We start from the raw sequence: 19,689 nt of genomic DNA on the forward strand, positions 1-19,689 counted from the left end.
AGTGATGAAGATGATTCCCTTTTCAAACCAATTTCTGAAAAAAAGTGTTTTCCTACTAATTGTTATCACTCTGTTATTCCACAAAGTGGAACCATGTGGTGTAAAATTATGAGTAAATACCATCTTCCAGTAATAAAGAACTTGTTTATGATAATCGGACAGTTTTACTGGCAATTTGGATATCTCGAAGTCACACTTTAAAAGGAAATCCAAGCCTCCCACTTTATCAAAAATATTTTATGTCCAAAAATGTATCATTGTTTTGTTCCACAGTCTAATAACAAATTTGACTGTTTTGTTCTTTTGAACTAGATGAATGAAGAGGGAAAATGTATAATGGCACGGATAATCACGTCAATTATGTACAAAATAAGGACATATTGTTTTAGTATAATATACACCACAGGAAGGACTTTTTTACTCTACATTTATTAACCTGAAATTAAGGTTCGTGAAAGCAACAAAATAAATATAAAATTGTACACCAGTATTTTACAATTAATAATTGTTTTAATAAAATAATTATCTGCTTTTATGATTTAACATTTATCACCACATATAAACAATTAACAAAAAAATCAAATAAAAAAAAATCATACACATTTTTTTACATCTTAAAAATGATAATTCATGAATCAAGGATTCGATTCAATTAAAGAGTCGACTCTCAGCACCAGTGTTTACTGTCAGAAGATCAGCGGCTAGGCTTTTCCGTCTGATAAGGTGATCACTTGTTTTTGTTTCCGTAGACGTGCTTCTTATCGCACCGTTTTGTTGACGGAACGAACATATCCGCGTTTTCTGCAATCAGATGATCGTATTTAAAAGAGAAATAGACAGTATCTTTGTTAACGAGCTGTTACATGTAGCATGATTTAGCTGACCAGCTAAACTCAGATATTCAGAATATAACTAGCTATATTCTGCAAGCTAGAATATTTACAATTGACTACCAACACGTTACAGAAAGAACACATCTACCACACTTTGATATTCGAGGTTCTAATAGCTGTTTTACTGGCAATTGCGCTGTTACATGTCAGCTTGTGTTAGCCTGCTCCTGTAACGTTAGTATTTGTTTACACAGATCTGCTTCTGCACCGAGCTTGCAGATATGGATCATGCAATGAGCCTGCTATAAGCATTTTAGATCGTATGTTAATGGCCAAAAAAGGAATTAGAATTAGATTTGCATGTTGATGTGATATTAATTAATTATGCAGGTTATGTATAAACATTTGTGGCTTGCATAGGTCTAAATGGACAACTTCGTGTAAGGGCTTTCCCCCCTCTACCCACTCGTACACTTTGCGAATAGATCTTCACAATGTTAGACAATGACGAATGTCAAATGTCAGCCTATAATAACCCAAATCACTATTATATGATTTGTATTATTCTACTACATGGGTAATTTGCCTCTCACTGGGTGTTAAATGGGCATGTATAAAATGTGCCAATCCCATGTGTAAATACAATGTGTGTGTGTCTGTATTTTTGCCGTCACTACAGTAAGCACAAACACCCACACACCAATTAGACACCTAGTCACCTGAGAGTGAAGTAAAGACTATCCTTAGCACCACATCTAGCTATTGCCTCCCACAGGACAGACCACTGTGACTGTGGCCCCTCTCCCTGGTCAACCTCAGAGGGCCTTGCAACAAGATGCTGTTTTTTTATGCTGTGTATGTAAACACAAGGCGGGTTACACTCTCTTTGTTAACCTCACCCACACAGTGCTGAACGAACACACTGACACTGAAGAGTTCTACGTAGCATCCACCTGGACGGACTTTCTGGTTTTCGACCCTTTGCAGGTGGGTGGAAATTTTCTGTCTTTGCATTATGGTGATATGAAGGCATTTTTGAAAGCAAAAAAAAAAAAAAAAGCTGCCAAGAATGTTGCACACATTTAAAGAATTCAATACAACTTGTTTTTTTATGCATGTATGCAATTTAGATATTTCCCGAGAACCTTTTACTGAAAATGTGACTTTCAGTGCAAAATATCATATTATTTTAATTGTCGCATCTTTTTCCTTTGCAATTCAACTTGTTTTAGATCAGGGCCTTTCAAAGTGGGCTCTGGCGACCCCCAGGAGGCCGCTAAAGGTTTCATAGAGCTCCATGGAAGGTTTAGAGGTTTATATAAAAAAAAATAAAAGCTTAAAATAATATAAAATAAAAAATATATTTAAATTTGATTAATATAAAAAACAAAAATGTTATCAAAATCAGTCAACCCAATTTTTAAATAAATAGATGATATTTTTTGTATAATAAGTAAATAAATTAGTAAATAAATAACCAAATATTTTTCAAATAATATATTAGACAATATATATTTTTAACATATTAATTAATCACATCTGACATTCAATTTGTAATATGTGACTTGTATATATATATATGTATATGTGTGTGTGTGTGTGTGTGTGTGTGTGTGTGTGTGTGTGTGTGTGTGTGTGTGTGTGTACATATATACATATTAATATGATAATATAATACACACACATATAATATACTAACACAAACTTTTATATTAGATGCAATGAATTGATTTGACAGCCCTAAGGCTTTTCATCAGATTTCACAGCTGCAGTGTGTTTAATTGGAGAGCTCAGGTGGAGAGAGACGCTGTTGGGCTCAGGGAGATGCCAGTGTGTGTCGAGGCCCTGCTGGGCTGCTGAAACCACAGAGAATACTGAGCTCTGAGTCTGCATGCACTTGATCAGTCTAAAAAAAGTAGTTTGTTACTGCTATGCTCTTTTAGTTCATTTTGATTAAAAGGTTAGTTCACCCAAAAATGAAAGTGATGTCATTAATGACTCACCCTCATGTCATCCCAAGCCCGCCCCGTAAGACCTCTGTTTATCTTCGGAACAGTTTAAGATATTTTACATTTAGTCCGAGAGCTTTCTGTCCCTCCATTGAAAATGTATGTACGGTACACTGTCCTAGATATCTATAGACATCATCAAAGTAGTCCATGTGACATCAGTGGGTTAGGTCGAATGTTTTGAAGCATTGAAAACATTTTGGACATGGACATTGGGCATTTTGGTCCCAAAAAAATAAAAAAATACTTTATTCAGCATTGTATTGTCTTCCGGTTCTGTTATCAATCCGCAAGTCCACACGAGTCCGTAGTGACACTGATGATGTATGACGCTGCTGGGTTCAAATAAATATGGCTGGGCAAAAAAATGCAAGTCTTCCTCCTTGTCGAAATCCTTACGGGCTTGGAACGACACGAGGGTGAGGAATTAATGACATAATTTTCATTTTTGGGTGAACTAATCCTTTAAGGCTGTGTTTTTGGACTAGATATTCTCTGCTGTTATATTTTTTGTTTTTCTATATATCTTCCTACATGTCCCTCCTCTTCCTTCTGGTCTCTACAGGATAGCGGATCAGGTCTTGAAACATGAGCTCTGTGGCAGTGTTGACTCAGGAGAGTTTTGCGGAGCACCGCAGTGGCTTGAAGGACTTTGACAACACGGGTATGACGACTGTAGCGAAATTAGGGGTGAAACATTTTTTTTTTTGTACCACAATTAATCTCGTGTAATGGCAGGAAATATAAAGAGGCCTGCAACAACTAATCAATAAAACTGTTTATAATCAATAATGAAAAATAAATTTCTTCTTCTTCTTTTTCTTCTTATTATTATGTTAAAAACAGATGTGCTGGTTAATTCTTTGTGGAAATGGTGATACTTTTTTCAGGATTTTTTGATGAATAGAAAGCACTTAGTCTAAGCATTTAGTATATGTGTATACATATTTATATCAATCGACAGCATTTATTTTCAATTAATTAAATGTATGTATTAAAGTTTATAAAAAAAATATTAAACAAAAGCCATTTGCAACATTTTAAATGTATTCACAGTCACTTTTGAACAATTTAATGCACCCTTGCTGCATAAATGTATTCATTTCTCTATTTGTTTTTTACCACAAATGTTTGAATGGTATCATTGTTTCCACAAAAATATTAAGCAGCAAAAACTGTTTTCAAAATTGATAATAATAATATTAAATGTTTCTTGAGCAGCAAATCAGCATATTTAGAATGATTTCTGAAGGATCATGTGACACTGAAGACTCGCATAATGATGCTAAACATTTTTGTCATCACATTAATATATTTAATACATTTTTTAAATTGATCAACATAGAAAACAATTATTTTACATTGTAATAATAATTCACAGTATTACCTTTTTACTAAATGTATTTATTTTTACTGTATTTTTGATCATACAAATGTACCCTTGATGAGCATAAGACTTCTTACAAAATCATAAATAAATTGTAATGTTTCCAAACTTGCTCTACGGTTAGTTGCACATAATTATGTATCATTTACTGTTATTACTACAGTCCATGTACATGTAATGTAACAAATACTCTCTAAAATAAAGTGTTTCCTTCTTTTCTTATTGCCTGTTATTAGGTAGAGTGCCAGAGGATGAAGCCTATATACCCACCTATCTGGAGGCCTTTCCACCTTTGCCAGACAAGGGCAGTCCAGGAGAGAAGACGGGTGAGCCGGCCGGTGCCTGGAGCAAAATCCGACCCATCAAAGCCTCTGTCATCACTCAGGTGACTATTATTACTATATACAGATTGTTTGTGAATAAGCTGCTAGACATCTGAAAAAATGTCTTTTTCCCCTTTCACACTTTCAGGTGTTCCATGTCCCTCTGGAGGAGAGGCGGTATAAAGACAACAGTCAGTTTGGTGAGGGTGAGGAGGCGAAAGTGTGCCTGGATATCATGCAGAAGACAGGAGCACATATCGAACTCTCGCTTGCCAAGGACCAAGGCCTCTCCATCATGGTGACTGGAAAATTGGACTCGGTCATGAAAGCGAGAAAGGAGATTGTGGCCCGACTGCAGACTCAGGTGTTTTTTGATTCTTGCTTTTCTTAATAGACCGTATGTGCCAGAGAAGAGAGCACACAGCCATCTTCAGAATTTTGTTTTTCATCTTCTGTTTTTGTGGTAGCTCTGGATATTTCAATGGCATCGCTGTCAAAGAGTAATTAGCTGGTAAATTGGATTAACTTATTGAAGAGTGTTGCGAAAGGTATCATGAGCATTGTAATGTTTGAAGCGGATACCAGTAGACCCAATACTATATTCCTGCAAAACCGGAAGCAGTTTCAGGACTGCAGTTCTAGGATCCTAGTTTTTTGTTATGCCGCCACCTAACCAATTGACCCTTCACAAAGACCCGCCCACCTTAGTTACTGTCGCTATGTCCGACTCTCTCACACGCACACCATGTTCTCACACAGTGAATAATACATCGCAGAGCAGAGAGGAGACTGACAACACGCTGCCAGACAGGACAGACCAGGTTACTTTTCGGTTACTTTTGATATTTAACATATTAAACGAAGTCTCACCTTTCAAATTTTGTCATTTTTTAAAAGAAATTTGAACAATACAGTTTTGTGGCTCTTTAATGTGTTGTGACAGATCGCTGTAGAGCACTAGTTAAAGCTGCTCGTGAATCGACCATCTCTTCCTTCTAGTTCATTTATAGCATCAAATAAACATGAATGAACAGTACTAGAGCATAAATGCAATACATCATAAAAAAATAATATTTCATATGCTAATGCTAAAGCTAATGGTGTAGTTGAGGAATTGTGTGGTATATGGATACAAAAGTACTTTATATCTCCAAAAACACAGCATGAGAATAGATGAGAAGTAAACAAAAAAAGAAGATATATTATTTGTATGATTAAAAATGTATATTTTTTTGTACAATTACTCAATCAATTGTTGGGGTCGTATAGACCCTGAAGCCCAGAAGTGTAAACAGGAAACGAAGATCATTTGAAGGTTAAGATCAACTAAATGACTTTGTCTACTGATGTTCTGAGTTGTTCAAAGCATTTCTGATGAATGTTAAAAGGCAGCTGTTTGACTCTGAGATGACGAACAGGAACATGGTTTGTGTAAAATTAGCAACACATTATTAGCTGTTTGATAACATAGTCAAGCAAAAGGCCAATCATATTAATTACTGTTATGTGTCTGACGTTGTAAAGAGCGTTTATCTCAGTAAGTTGGCGGAGTGAATCTGTGAGGGGGTGTGAGTGGAGGTGGGGCTAATTTGCATATTCATGACTCAGCGTACTAAATGAAGCAAGGGTGTAGAGTTGCATTCAAGCTATTTTAAGGCATGAAGTGTTTTTTTTCACAGGCAAAAAAAATGTCTAAATATGTTGCTTTGGTGATAAAAGATGAGTTTTAAGGGAAACAATTATTGACTACATGGATTCTTTAAATTTATACAATTAAACAGCTAAATCATTCCAGAAAAATAATAATATAAATACAGAATTGAATAGTAACTGCTATAAAATGCTAAAACATCCTAGAAATCATTCATCAATCTGTAAGATCTTACCGTCATGGTGTAGGAATACAAAGCGCAAGACACAACAACAAATGCAGTACTGAAAGGGGGCGGGGCTACAAGGTCTATTCAATTTAGTTTGACGATTGGTTTTCATTTTTAGGTGAACTAACCCTTTAACGTTAAACTTCTCAGGCCTCAGCGACTGTGCTTATTCCAAAAGATCATCATCGATTTGTGATTGGGAAAAATGGGGAGAAGCTGCAGGAACTGGAGCTGAAAACAGCCACCAAGATCGCCATCCCTCGCTCTGACGATCCCAACGCCAACATCCGCATCACCGGCACCAAGGAAGGCATAGAAAAAGCTCGGCATGAAATCCAGCTCATCTCTGCAGAGCAGGTAACCATTAAAGGTATATGAGATGAGGTTTTATATTTCATTCCATCAGCCTTATCATGTCCTCACTGTCTGCTTCAGGATAAGCGTGCCGTGGAACGTTTGTCTTTTGAGAAATCTTTTCATCCATTCATCGCCGGTGCATATAATCGACTTGTTCATGAGCTGAGCCAAGAGACCGGAGCTCGTATTAGCATCCCACCACCCAGCGTTCCCAAAGATGAGATTGTAATTACCGGCGAGAAGGAAGCGGTTGCCATGGCGATTGCACGCATTCGGGCCACCTATGAAGAGAAGGTGATTTAATTACGCTACCGTTCAAAAGTTTGGGGTCAGTAGTTATAAATTCTGTCCTTTTGAATTTCTCTGTCCTTGTTCAATGCTGTCCTTTCTAAGAATCCTGATAAAGAAATGTTGTTCTCTTTTCATAAACATACTAAGCAGCACAACTATATTCAACATTAATATAAATATGAATAGAATGATTTCTGAAGGTTAATGTGACACTGAAGACTGGAATAATTCAGTTTTGCCATCACAGGAATAAAATACACTTTAAATGTATTCAAATAGAAAAGTTGCATATAATATTGTATGTGTGTGTGTGTGTATATATAAATTGTAATAATATTAAGATTTACTGCTTTTACTAAACGTTTAAGCATAAGAGGCTTATTTCAAAAACGTTTGAAAGTATTGTATATTGTATTTTAATTACATTATTTTCTGTACACGCATGCAAATATGTTTCCGGTGACGTTTCCTGACCTCCTACTTAATATTTACAAGCAGAAACGAAAAACGACCACAATCTCAGTGGAGGTGAAGAAGTCACAACATAAGTACATAGTAGGCCCTAAAGGCAACACCCTGCAGGAGATCCTGGAGAACACGGGGGTGTCTGTGGAGATGCCTCCTCTGGACTCCGCATCAGAGACCATCATCCTCAGAGGGGAACCGGATAAGCTGGGTCCGGCTCTTACGCAGGTGTACGCCAAGGTCAGATGTATTAGATATAGATTTGTGTAAATCCACAATTATTATATGGCCATATTTTTAATAGAATGCAAAGGCAGCTTTTCACATGGCACTTTGTTCATTCTGCAGGCTAAAAGTGTGATTGTGGTGGAGGTGATTGCTCCGGCCTGGCTCCATCGATTCATCATTGGCAAGAAAGGACAGAACATCGGTCGCATTACACAGCAGCTGCCTAAGGTATTAAAAAGCGAAATGAGAAGAACTCAGTGTTATAAGACACTAGAATAGGGTATGGCAAGTGAGAACTGAGAATAGAATGCTGCGGGGATGACATGTTTTTATAAGCCAACCCGAAAGCTAGCATCACATTGGTTACCACAAAAAAAAAAAAAAAAATTTGTTGATCAAGATAATATTCACAAAAAAGAACAACATTGATGCCTAAATACAATGAACAGATATAAAAAGCTGTTACACCACAGTCACACAACATCAGCGTCAGCCCAACTAAGCTTCTCACAACTCTGTCAATCTTTATTTACTACAGCATTTAATACTTACATTGGCCACAGCATGAGTATAAACACAAAATGACTAGGTTTACAACTACACATGTTAGCAACTGCCTTTTTCAAGACACATAAAAGTGGGTATTACTGATTATGTATATTCTTTCATAGAATAAACTGTGAAAATATCTTGAACTTGTGTTAACTACAGACCTTATTTCAGGTAATTAAGCAAAAAAAACAACAACAACACACAATGAAGTGCAAAAATGCTATGTTTTAGGACTCATTCCTACAGCACTGTATTTCTTAATGTCTAAATCCTTGAATAATGAATAATAATACATTCTATCACATAAAAAGCATTAATATTAAAAATAATCATAAGCAAAAGGCCCTAAATAATGGTTTGTCATCACTAGGTTCATATAGAGTTTACTGATGGAGAGGAACGTATCAGTCTGGAGGGACCGACGGAGGAGGTAGAGCAAGCCCAGGCTCAGATACAGGAGATCGTCAACGACCTGGTCAGAGAACATTTGAATATCTTATTATTATTATTAATCTTTATTTCTGTTAAAATACAGATCAAAATGTGATTTTGGATTAAATGGGAAATTTTGCTTGCCAAATCATTTCACATATGCTATTATGTTTTTTTTCTTCTGCTTTAGACTTGATTTGTGGAATATAAACATACTGTTTAGGTGAAGTCCTCAAGTATTTTATTTTCCTTTGTTTAGATGGCGAGAATGGACTATGCAGAGATTAACATTGACCAACGCTTCCATAGACATCTCATTGGCAAAAATGGAGCCAACAGTAAGTTTAGACCCTTTTTGAGATGTTTTATCTGAAACTGCTGCCATGTTTAATATTAAAAAGAAAATAGAGCTCAGGGCATAGCTAGAAAAAGTTATATTTGAATCGTCAAATTGTAGTTTTCAATTTCAATTTGTAGATCTAGTCTACCAAGACCAAATACATTAACAAGCAAAAACTCTTCCCAGAGTTGTCATGATTTAAATATAAATTTCCATGTGTTGTCATGACCACAGAACCTGGGACAAATGATTGAGTGAAGTGTTACATACTTGATCTGATTGTTGCCCTTGACCTATCCATAACATATTTGTTACAGTCGTTTTGATCAATCAACAGAGAAGATGCATTTTTTTAAATATTTTTTTGCTGCTTTTCCCTAGTAAATCGGATAAAGGAGCAATATAAGGTATCAGTGAGAATTCCTCAGGACTCTGAGCGCTGTGGGTTGGTTCGTATCGAGGGCGATCCTCAGGGCGTACAGCTCGCTCGCAAAGAACTGATGGACATGGCCCAGCGTATGGTGAGACGTACTGTATGGTAGAACAAAGGCATTCTATATATGACATTATGAACCCATCTGCATGGTTAAAGGTTTGTAATTTTCTAGCATTTTTGACACTGTAGGAAAATGAACGCACAAAAGACCTGATCATAGAGCAGAAGTTTCACCGTACCATCATTGGGCAGAAAGGAGAGAAGATCAGAGAAGTGCGGGACAAGTTCCCTGAGGTCCTCATAGATTAATTTTGTAAAACGCATACAGTCATATTCTGCTACAAGTTTGATATATGATTTCATACAGATGCCTTTGGTTTAATTTCTGCAGGTCATTATCATATTTCCAGACCAGCAACAAAAAAGTGACATAGTGCAGCTCCGAGGGCCTAAAAACGAGGTGGAGAAATGTGCAAAGTTTCTGCAGAAACTCATCGCTGAGCTGGTACAAGTGTTATTTCCTCTTGCTTGCTTCCTGCTCTAAAAAAACATAAAAAAAAGCATAATACAGCAGCTATAACGTGTTCAGGAAGCTGTGGAATTATTATTTATCTACCTAGTGATGATGAATTAGTTTGTTTGTTTTTCCTGCAATGCTAATTTAGTCTGTGTTGATGGTATATTGACTGTTTTTTACAATTTTTTTTTCAAAAACTAATTAAATGTTTATCATTTCATTAGGTTGAGAGCAGCTTCTCAATTTCTGTACCCATCCACAAGCAGTTTCACAAAAACATCATTGGCAAAGGAGGTGCCAACATTAAAAAGGTGAAGAATCAGCCATTTTATTTAGATTTGTAAAGATCACTTTTTAAATACTGTAACAGAATTAATAATCATTTAAAGGGATAGTTCACCCAAAACTGAATATTCTGTCATTTAATCATACTCATCATGTTGTTCCAAAAATGACTTTCTTTCTTCTGTGGGACAAATATTTTGAATTGAACATTATGAAGAATCTTTCATATAGACTTTCCATACAATGACAGTTCACAGCAATTTTATTTTAATATTTTTTCATCATAATAATTTATATATATATATATATATATTATTTTATATATATTATTATGATGACAAAATATTAAAATAAAATTGCTGTGAACTGTATATATAATGTTTTATGTTTTGTATTTTTTATTATAATATATTCATATTTATATTGCAGTATGTTTTAGTTTTTTCTTATTTTATTAATTTTAATGTGTTTTATATTTATTTTATTAGTTTTTATAATATAAATAAATAGCTTTATTGTATTTTTTCGATTTTAATTTGATTACTTTAAACTTATTTATTTCGGTTTCTAATTTTAAACATTTCTATGTTTTTTAAAGTCTAAAATCTGTAGTCTTTTCAGTATTTGTATTTATTTCATCTTTATTTCAATTACTAAAAACTATTTTAATAGTTTTAGATTTACTTATCAAGAACACTGGTTCTTACTGATAATTGTTTTTGTTTTTTTTAAACACTGTGAAAGTTGAAAGGAAATACAACATTCAGAGTGTGAATAAGTAATTACATTTTTATTTTATTTTTTGAGTGAACTTGTTATTTAATGAGAGAGATTATGTTGCTGTGTAAATCTATATAGATACGTGAGGAGACCAACACCAAGATTGATCTTCCAACGGAAAACAGCAACTCTGAGATGATTGTGATCACAGGCAAGAAGAGCAGCTGTGAAGCCGCACGAGATCGGATCCTCGCTATTCGAAATGAGCTGGTTAGAGAATGTGTTAGAGGTGTAATTCCCAGTACTCTTAGTTTTTCATCTCTCTCACTTTCTCGCTTTATCTTCCAATTGTCCCAGGCCAACCTGAAGGAGGCTGAAGTTTCCATTCCAGCCAAGCTGCATAACTCTCTGATTGGATCCAAAGGCAGTCTGGTGCGCTCCATAATGGAAGAGTGTGGGGGTGTTCATATCCACTTCCCTGCGGAGGGCTCAGGGTTGGACAAGGTCACAATCCGAGGTCCTGCAGAGGAGGTGGAGCGAGCCAAGAGACAACTGTTGCAACTGGCGGAGGAGAAGGTGAGGAATGGGATGAAGATGTACAACAGTAAAGCAAAAAAAAAGACAGCATTGCAGGAAACGCTGTTATATTTCCAGTTTTTTAATCTATCTGAGACATTTCAATCTATGTGAGACAGTCTTTTGTCCCACCAGCAAGTCAACAACTTCTCAGTGGAGCTTCAAGCCAAGGCAGAATACCACAAGTTCTTGATAGGCAGAGGAGGAGCTAATATCCGACGCGTACGGGATCGAACCGGAGCACGGATCATCTTCCCATCACCAGATGAGCAAGAACAGGAGCACATTACCATCATGGGTAAAGAGGAGGCTGTGTGGCTCGCCCAGAGAGAGCTGGAGACCCTCATCAAAAATCTGGTATGACAGAAGAGAAAGTTGTGTTTTTGAAATTTTCTTTATATGCACTTCCTTCAGTTCATCTGTGCTTTCTCTCAGGATGATGTGATAGAGGACAGTATGATCGTGGAGCCCCGGCATCACCGTCACTTCGTCTGTCGAAGAGGGCAGGTGTTGAGAGAGTTGGCGGAGGAGTATGGAGGCGTAGCCGTTAGCTTCCCTCGCACGGGCACTCACAGTGACAGCGTCACTCTCAAAGGACCCAGAGAGTGTGTGGACGCTGCTAAGAAACGCATTCAGGAGATTGTTCGAGATCTGGTGAGTTTCGAATCCATTTTTGGACTGCGTTTAGATTGCGTTTTTGTTGAAGCGTGAATGGATTCGTATTGTGATCAATACTGGAATTGTTTTCTGCATGTATTGTCATTGGCTTGTCTGCCAAGATTAGTTTATACACTACTGTTTAAAAGTTTGGGGTGAGTAAGATTTGCTTTCAAAAACATTAAAGAATCTTACTGACCCCAAACTCTTGAGCGGTATTGTATGTAGCCCACTTTTCTGAAGGAAGTCTCAGAGAAGAAACACTGACACATTCCACTCATTGACCTTCATCTTCTGCTGGTGTGTCTTCAGGAGTCACAGGTGAGTGTGGAGGTGTTGATTCCTCAGCGATACCACAGAGCCATCATGGGACCCAAAGGCTGCCGAATACAACAAATTACACGGGAACATGAAGTCCAGATCAAATTTCCAGACAGAGATGAGTCTGCAGGTCTCTTCCTTACACTCTCAAATTAGCTCAGATACTTTGTCATTCTGTTTATTGATGAAGACAGCTGTAATTTTTTGTTTTATTTCTGGCTTGTAGCTCAGGAACCTCAGGAGAATGGAGATACGGACCTCATCCCTCGGAAATGCGATATCATCGCTGTGACGGGTCATGCCGAAAAGTGTGAGTTGGCTCGTGCAGCTTTACTGGTAAGGAATTCTGGAATTTCGGCGCTCCCTTTTGTCCTTTTGTGGATTTGGTTTTGATCCTCTTTATCCTGCCTTTTCCTTTCTCTTCTTTTTACACTCAAGGCCTTAGTTCCTGTGACGATTGATGTTGAAGTTCCCTATGACCTTCATCGATACATCATAGGACAGAAAGGAATTGGAATAAGAAAAATGATGGAGGAGTATGAGGTAGAGACATATTGAATGGTACTTTGTTCATTACTGTTCAAATGGTCGGTTTGGAGGTTTTATACTTTTAAAAGAAGTATTTTATGCTTGCCAAGCCTGCATTCATTTCATATATATATATATATATCTTAATTAGGGCTGTCAAACGATTAATCGCATCCAAAATAAAAGTTTTACATAATATATGTGGGTGCACTGTGTATAATTATTATATATGTATAAATACACACACATGCTTGTATATATTTAAGAAATATTTGGTGTATATACAGTATATAGATTTATATAAAATTGATATTATATATTTTATATATAAATATAATTTTTTTCCCTAAATATACATGCATGTGTGTGTATTTATGTATATATATATACAAAATAATTATACACAGTGCACCCACATATATTATGTAAACACAAACTTTTATTTTGGATGCGATTAATCACGATTAATCGTTTGACAGCCCTAATCTTAATACATTTTAAAATGTAATTTATTCCCGTCATTTTAAGTAGCCACTACTTCCGTCTTCAGTATCACATGATCTTTCAGAAATCATTCTAATATGATGATTTTAGAGATGCACCGGTCAACCAGCCATAAATCTGAGCCGGTGAATCTCTAAAATCATATTTTATTCTCTATTTGATCTATATACATTTGATTTATATGCTATCTCTATTTAATTGCTCACAAACTGCATTGCAATTTTCATTTCCCGAAATGTGGAAATGTAACAAAGTCTATAAACTGGACGTAAACCAACCAACCATGACAGAATGCACTTTTAGCCTAAAATGAAAATCCTGTCATTAGTTACAACACCCTCATTTCGATCCAAACATGTATAACGTTATTTTCTTCTATGGAGCACAAACGGAGACTTTTAAAATAATGTCTGAAATGCACTTTTCCGTATAGAACAGTTGCTATCAAACAAGCTATCTTTTATTTTATTTTTTAACGAAGTTAAACTTGTGTTGTATAGGTGAACATTTGGGTTCCTCAGCCTGAGCAACAGTCAGATATCATAAAGATCACAGGACAGGTGGACAGTGTGGAGCGGGCCAAACAGGGGCTGCTGGAGAGAGTCCAGGAGCTGAAGGCGGAGCAAGAAGATCGGGTACAACACTTGGCATATGATGACAACATAGTTTCCATATATACAACATGAGAGTCGCTTCATGGAATAGAATATATATTCATTTATTGTTTAATAATTCTGTATTTAGGCCTTACGGAGCTACAAGGTGACGCTCTCTGTAGAGCCCAAATTTCACCCCAAAATTATTGGCCGGAAAGGAGCCGTCATCTCTCAAATACGCAAAGACTATGATGTGAATGTGCAGTTCCCTGACAAGAATGATGAGCAACAGGTATGTGTGAGTCAAGAATGCGTCTCAAAAGCAGATTTTCGAGAGGACATTTCCTCATTGTTTAACGCAGACTGGTTCTTCCCTTTTAGAATTCCTCAGCTTTTTCTCTTAACTCATACCTTTCATACCCGTCATCCTATTTCAGTCTCTTTTCCTGTCAGTCGTCTTTCTTCATGTGTCTTTGTCTCTCTTCTAGGATGCAATTGTGATCTCGGGTTATGAGAGGAATGCTAATGAGGCCAGGGCAGCTATAGAGCAGCTGGTGACAGCGCTGCAGGACATGGTGAGTGTGGACACCCGGCTGGACCGGCGGGTCCACGCACGCATCATCGGAGCCCGGGGCAAGGCAATCCGGAAACTCATGGAGGAGTTCAAAGTAAGAACATAAAATAAGTATTCACCAATAGAAACAACTATATAACATCTAAACTGGAGTAGGTAGTCATAATATTTACCATCATAATATTAAAAGTATAATAATAATACAAAAATTATCAATGCTATTAAAAATATAATCCTCAATAATAATAATTAATATAAACTATTATTGTTGTTATTAAACTATCAATACCATCACCAATAAAACATAAAAGTATTTATTATTATTATTTAAACATTATAAATTTAAACAATAACATTATTATTTTAATATTATTATGATGTATAATAATAAATGATAATTCTAAAAAATAAATTGTATTTATTAGATATTCTATTATATTATTAGTATTACTACTACTACTATTGCTGGTATTATTAAAAACAATAACCATCACAATAATAATAATAATTATTATATGGTTCAAAAGTATTTATCTTTGTTTATTTATTTAATTATTATTTATAAATCCATTTATTTAATATAACTGTTTATTTACTAGTGACTGAACTATTACACCTAACATTTGGTCTTAATATTTAGCATAATAATAATAGTAATAATAATATTTATTATAATAACAACAACAACATTAATAATATTTTAGCATAATAATTGTTATTATGATTGTTGTTGTTATTATTATTATTGTTAACTATTATTTCATAATGAATAAGTAAATTATTAAATAAAACCTTAATAAGTATAATATAATTATAGAAAAATAAAATAATTGTATTAAAATGTATAAATATCTAATAATAAATAAATGTTATATAAATATATATATATATATATATATATATATATATATTTGCTTCTTTATTCCAGGTTGATATTCGGTTTCCTCAGCCAGGTTCTGAGGACCCGAACAAGGTTATTGTCACAGGACTGCCAGAGAATGTTGATAATGCCATTGACCATCTGCTTAACCTGGAAGAAGAATATGTGAGTTGGCAATCCACTGCAAATGCTTCTTTCTAGTCTGATGGATTCCATCTATTTTGTCTTCCCTTCCTTTTACATTCACACTCACTCATTTTTCCTCCTAGATGTTGAGTGTCACAGAGACCGAGACTATGGCAGCTTATATGAAACCTCCTTCAAAGACTATGGGGACAGGAGGAAATGACGAGGATAACAAAGCCCTGGCTAAAGGCTTTGTTGTGCGGGACGCCCCCTGGAATGCACAAGGGAACAAGGTCATTTCTAAAAGAATAACTTCACCACTGTATTAGAAAGCTTAAAGGAGTTGTTCACTTTAAAAAAAAAAAACTTTTACTGGTAATTTACTCACCCCCATGTCATCCAAGATGTCCATGTCATTCTTTCTTCAGTCGAAAAAATTTAATTTTTTTGATGAAAACATTACAGGATTTTCTCCATATAATGAACTTAAATGGGAACCAAATGGTTCAAGGTCCAAATGACAGTTTCAGTGCAGCTTTAAACGACACCAGACGATGAATAAGGGTTTTATCTAGCGAAACGATTGGTCATTTAAAAAATAAATAAAAAAGTTTAAGTTTTATAAGCACAATTGCTCGCCTTGCTCTGTTCTGTGATGCGCGTTCGTGACTCTCCTGTTCGACTTGTTCATCAAAATGAACAAATCTTTTTTTAAATCATTTTTTAGATGACCGATCGTTTCGCTAGATAAGACCCTTATTCATCGTCTGGTGTCGTTTATAGCCCTTTGAAGCTGCAATAAAACTGTCATTTGGACCTTGAACCGTTTGGTTCCCAATGAAGTCCATTATATGGAGAAAATCCTGTAATGTTTTCATCAAAAACTTTAATTTCTTTTCGACTAAAGAAAGAATGACATGGACATCTTGGATGACATGGGGGTGAGTAAATAATCAGCAAAATCAGCTTTTTTTAAGTGAACTCCTCCTTTAATTACCCTCATAATCAATCTCTTTTCTTCTATGCGACATCCAGGCACCAGACATGAGCAGTGCTGAAGAGTTCCCTACATTTGGATCTGGAATAGCACCGAAACAGGCATCTGCATGGGGACCCAAAAAATGCTAAACGAATGGATTTGTTGTGACTCCAGATCTCGCATCTCTGACACTTAAGAACAAGAACATTCCATATTATTTGCTCTTGTCTTTCTCATGGTGCGTTTAGTGACTTTACAGGACTTACTTCTGTCCTCTTCCTTCTTTGCCTGAATGGGCTCTATGCATGGCGGTATTTCCGGTGAAGGTCTAAGGATGCTCGATAACTTCCGACGATCGTAGAGTCCAATGCAATACCGAGAATTTATATTGAATCTTATACTCCATGGTTATACTAAAGAAACGTTAGTCACAAAAACAGATAAAACAGACACCCCTTGTTGTGTTTATGCTTCTTTTTAAAATTATATTAAATAAACAAAACTATATATAAAATTACATCTAAACGTATGAAAGTTTCGTTTCAAAGACAGGAGGACTGTAAATTTTGAAGACTCTTCCATAATCCCGTTTTCCTCCGCTTTAATCTCCCCAACCGGAAACTAACGAGCATCCTTCGGTCAAATGCGGATCTTAGCGTGCATATAGCCCATAATTCCTTTAGCATTGGTGGATAGATCTTCAATACTCTTCAACAGCTCACATGTCTGAAACGGAACCTAAAATAACAGTTAGCGTCATTATCCACCCTTTGTTTAGAATCTGACAACAAATGGCTTGGCATTGGAGTACGAGGCAGATGTTATTTGTTTTTTGCTTTATTTATTTGATTGTTTATTGCAAGAGAGCACCTAGTTCACTGTGTATGAGTTCCTTTTTAAAGTACTTGATGGTTTTTACTGGTTTTTAATCTTTGTGTGTGTGTGTGTGTGTGTGTGTGTGTGTGTGTGTGTGTGTGTGTGTGTGTGTGTGTGTGTGTGTGTGTGTGTGTGTGTGTGTGTGTAAGAGAGAGAGAGAGAGAGAGAGAGAGAGAGAGCATCTGAATGCAGTTTTCACTCTATACTATAAGAGAGATGAAGGCTCTTTTTTTATATTTTTTCTGTATTTATTAGTGTATTTATATGTTTGTTATTTATCAAATCGTTCAGTGACTGAATATTTAAACTGATGGGTGTGGATGATTTTGAAGCATAAAAGAGTTTTAGGAATTATTTTGCACTATGCTTGGTTTCTTTTGCTTCAGGAAATGATTTTTGTATGCGTGCACTAGTCAGCTTATTTTCACATGATCTGCGTGTGATCTCCTTTGAGTTCTTATAATTTTGTCATTCAATTTGCTGTGTATATATAAAGTATTTTCCATTTCACTTTTGCTTTTAACTCAGACGTTTAGGAAACGAAAAGATGTGTGTGATTTCATTTATTAAGTTCCCTGTTGATTGACAGAATATGAAAAGGAAAAAACTATTAACAAAAATTTGACAAAAAAAACACACTTTTAGTTTGCTGGTTCTCTGTTTGCATATATTTACTTGGAGGTGATACGTGTAATTTTTTTTTAACTTTAAAATAATTTCACCTCACCATTCATAAGTGTCTCTGTGGCGCTATCAAATCATTTCAAAACATTGCTCTGTTTGTTTGAGCATCACAACCAGCATGAGACAGCAAAGCTGGCTCAACTAATGGCATCGGCATGAGTTTGGGGGCGGGACTTTCTGTTTGGTTGACAGAGTGTGAAGTAGTTCATGAAATCTATTTGTCATCATTTTGTTTGCAATTCCATTTGGTGCGCTAGTGGCGCAGAAACTACACAATTCACATACAAAAATGTATGACGTTTGATTGACTTTAATGAGGGTCATTCACTGTTCTGCTCATTGAGTCTTGTCTTGTTTGTGGTGTGAATGTTTATGCTTGCGTGAAGAACCATCTACAACCAGCCGAAGATAGAAACACTATCGGCCTTAAGACGTTATTGCCATAGGATATTTTTACCTAGATTTGATTACATTGATATGCAACACTGCAATAACATGTTGGTGACTGAACTTTCCTTCTCCTAAAAAAATAAAGTGGAATTTTTGGCATTTTTGTTGTTCTTTATATTTCAAAAACTCAAAAGTCTTAAGATGTTAGTCTAAGAGCAAGAATATGACATAATTTGGTTAGTTCACCCAAAAATGAAAATTGACAGTATGACAATATTTACTCACCCTCATGTTGTTCCAACCCCGTAAGACCTTCGTTCATCTTCGGAACACAAATTAAGATATTTTTGATGAAATCTGAGAGCTGGATCACTCCATACTAGTCCACAGGCATCTTGAGGAATTGAAACTTGCTGGCCTCGAAAAGTTATTAAAGACATTGTTAAAATAGTCCAAGTGACTACAATGGCTCAATCTTAAGTTTATCAAACTACGAGAACACTTTTGTGCGCAAAAACAACAAAAATAACGACGTTATTTCAACTATTCATTTACTTCTCTCTCTGCCTCGAGTCACTAGTTTATTAGCGTATGATCTGTTATTGTACGTCACACGCATCACACACATGACGCTACCACACTACGCTCAAACAATAAAATCTCAGTAATGGGCTCTATGCACGGCGTTATTTCCGGTGAAGGATTAAGGATGCTCGATAACTTCCGCCGATCATAGAGTCCAATGCAATACCGAGAATTTATATTGAATTTTATACTCCATGAAACGTTAGTCACAAAAACAGATAAAACAGACACCCCTCGTTGTGTTTATGCTTCTTTTTAAAATTATATTAAATAAACATAACTATATATAAAATTACATCTAAACGTATGTACGTTTCGTTTCAAAGACGGGAGGACAGTAAATATTGAAGACTCTGCC

At 35.8% G+C, this 19,689-nt stretch overlaps 1 protein-coding gene across 1 annotated transcript; it reads left to right on the top strand.

The window, feature by feature from the left end:
* Positions 1 to 634: 634 nt before the first annotated feature.
* On the top strand, positions 635 to 18,905 carry hdlbpb (high density lipoprotein binding protein b). Its single transcript, XM_039661378.2, has 28 exons — positions 635 to 723; positions 1,741 to 1,820; positions 3,408 to 3,506; positions 4,466 to 4,614; positions 4,701 to 4,916; positions 6,583 to 6,789; positions 6,868 to 7,083; positions 7,579 to 7,785; positions 7,894 to 8,001; positions 8,696 to 8,800; positions 9,017 to 9,095; positions 9,479 to 9,618; positions 9,723 to 9,827; positions 9,925 to 10,038; positions 10,275 to 10,361; positions 11,194 to 11,325; positions 11,413 to 11,631; positions 11,767 to 11,988; positions 12,067 to 12,285; positions 12,601 to 12,739; positions 12,836 to 12,945; positions 13,048 to 13,152; positions 14,142 to 14,276; positions 14,386 to 14,529; positions 14,726 to 14,905; positions 15,740 to 15,856; positions 15,961 to 16,110; positions 16,853 to 18,905. The coding sequence occupies exons 3-28, from the start codon at positions 3,431 to 3,433 to the stop codon at positions 16,943 to 16,945; spliced, it is 3,774 nt and encodes a 1,257-aa protein (XP_039517312.2). The 5' UTR covers positions 635 to 723; positions 1,741 to 1,820; positions 3,408 to 3,430; the 3' UTR covers positions 16,946 to 18,905.
* The last annotated feature ends 784 nt before the right edge of the window (positions 18,906 to 19,689 follow it).

This window comes from Pimephales promelas, chromosome 17, assembly GCF_988280905.1.
Source record: "Pimephales promelas chromosome 17, fPimPro1.hap1.1, whole genome shotgun sequence".
Taxonomy (NCBI): domain Eukaryota; kingdom Metazoa; phylum Chordata; class Actinopteri; order Cypriniformes; family Leuciscidae; genus Pimephales; species Pimephales promelas.

Coding starts and splice junctions, on each gene's coding strand:
- hdlbpb (XM_039661378.2), top strand. CDS start 3,431: ATGAGCTCTGTGGCAGTGTTGACTCAGGAGAGTTTTGCGGAGCACCGC. Junction 11,632..11,766: donor TGCAACTGGCGGAGGAGAAG/GTGAGGAATGGG, acceptor TTGTCCCACCAG/CAAGTCAACAACTTCTCAGT. Junction 14,530..14,725: donor ACAAGAATGATGAGCAACAG/GTATGTGTGAGT, acceptor TCTCTCTTCTAG/GATGCAATTGTGATCTCGGG.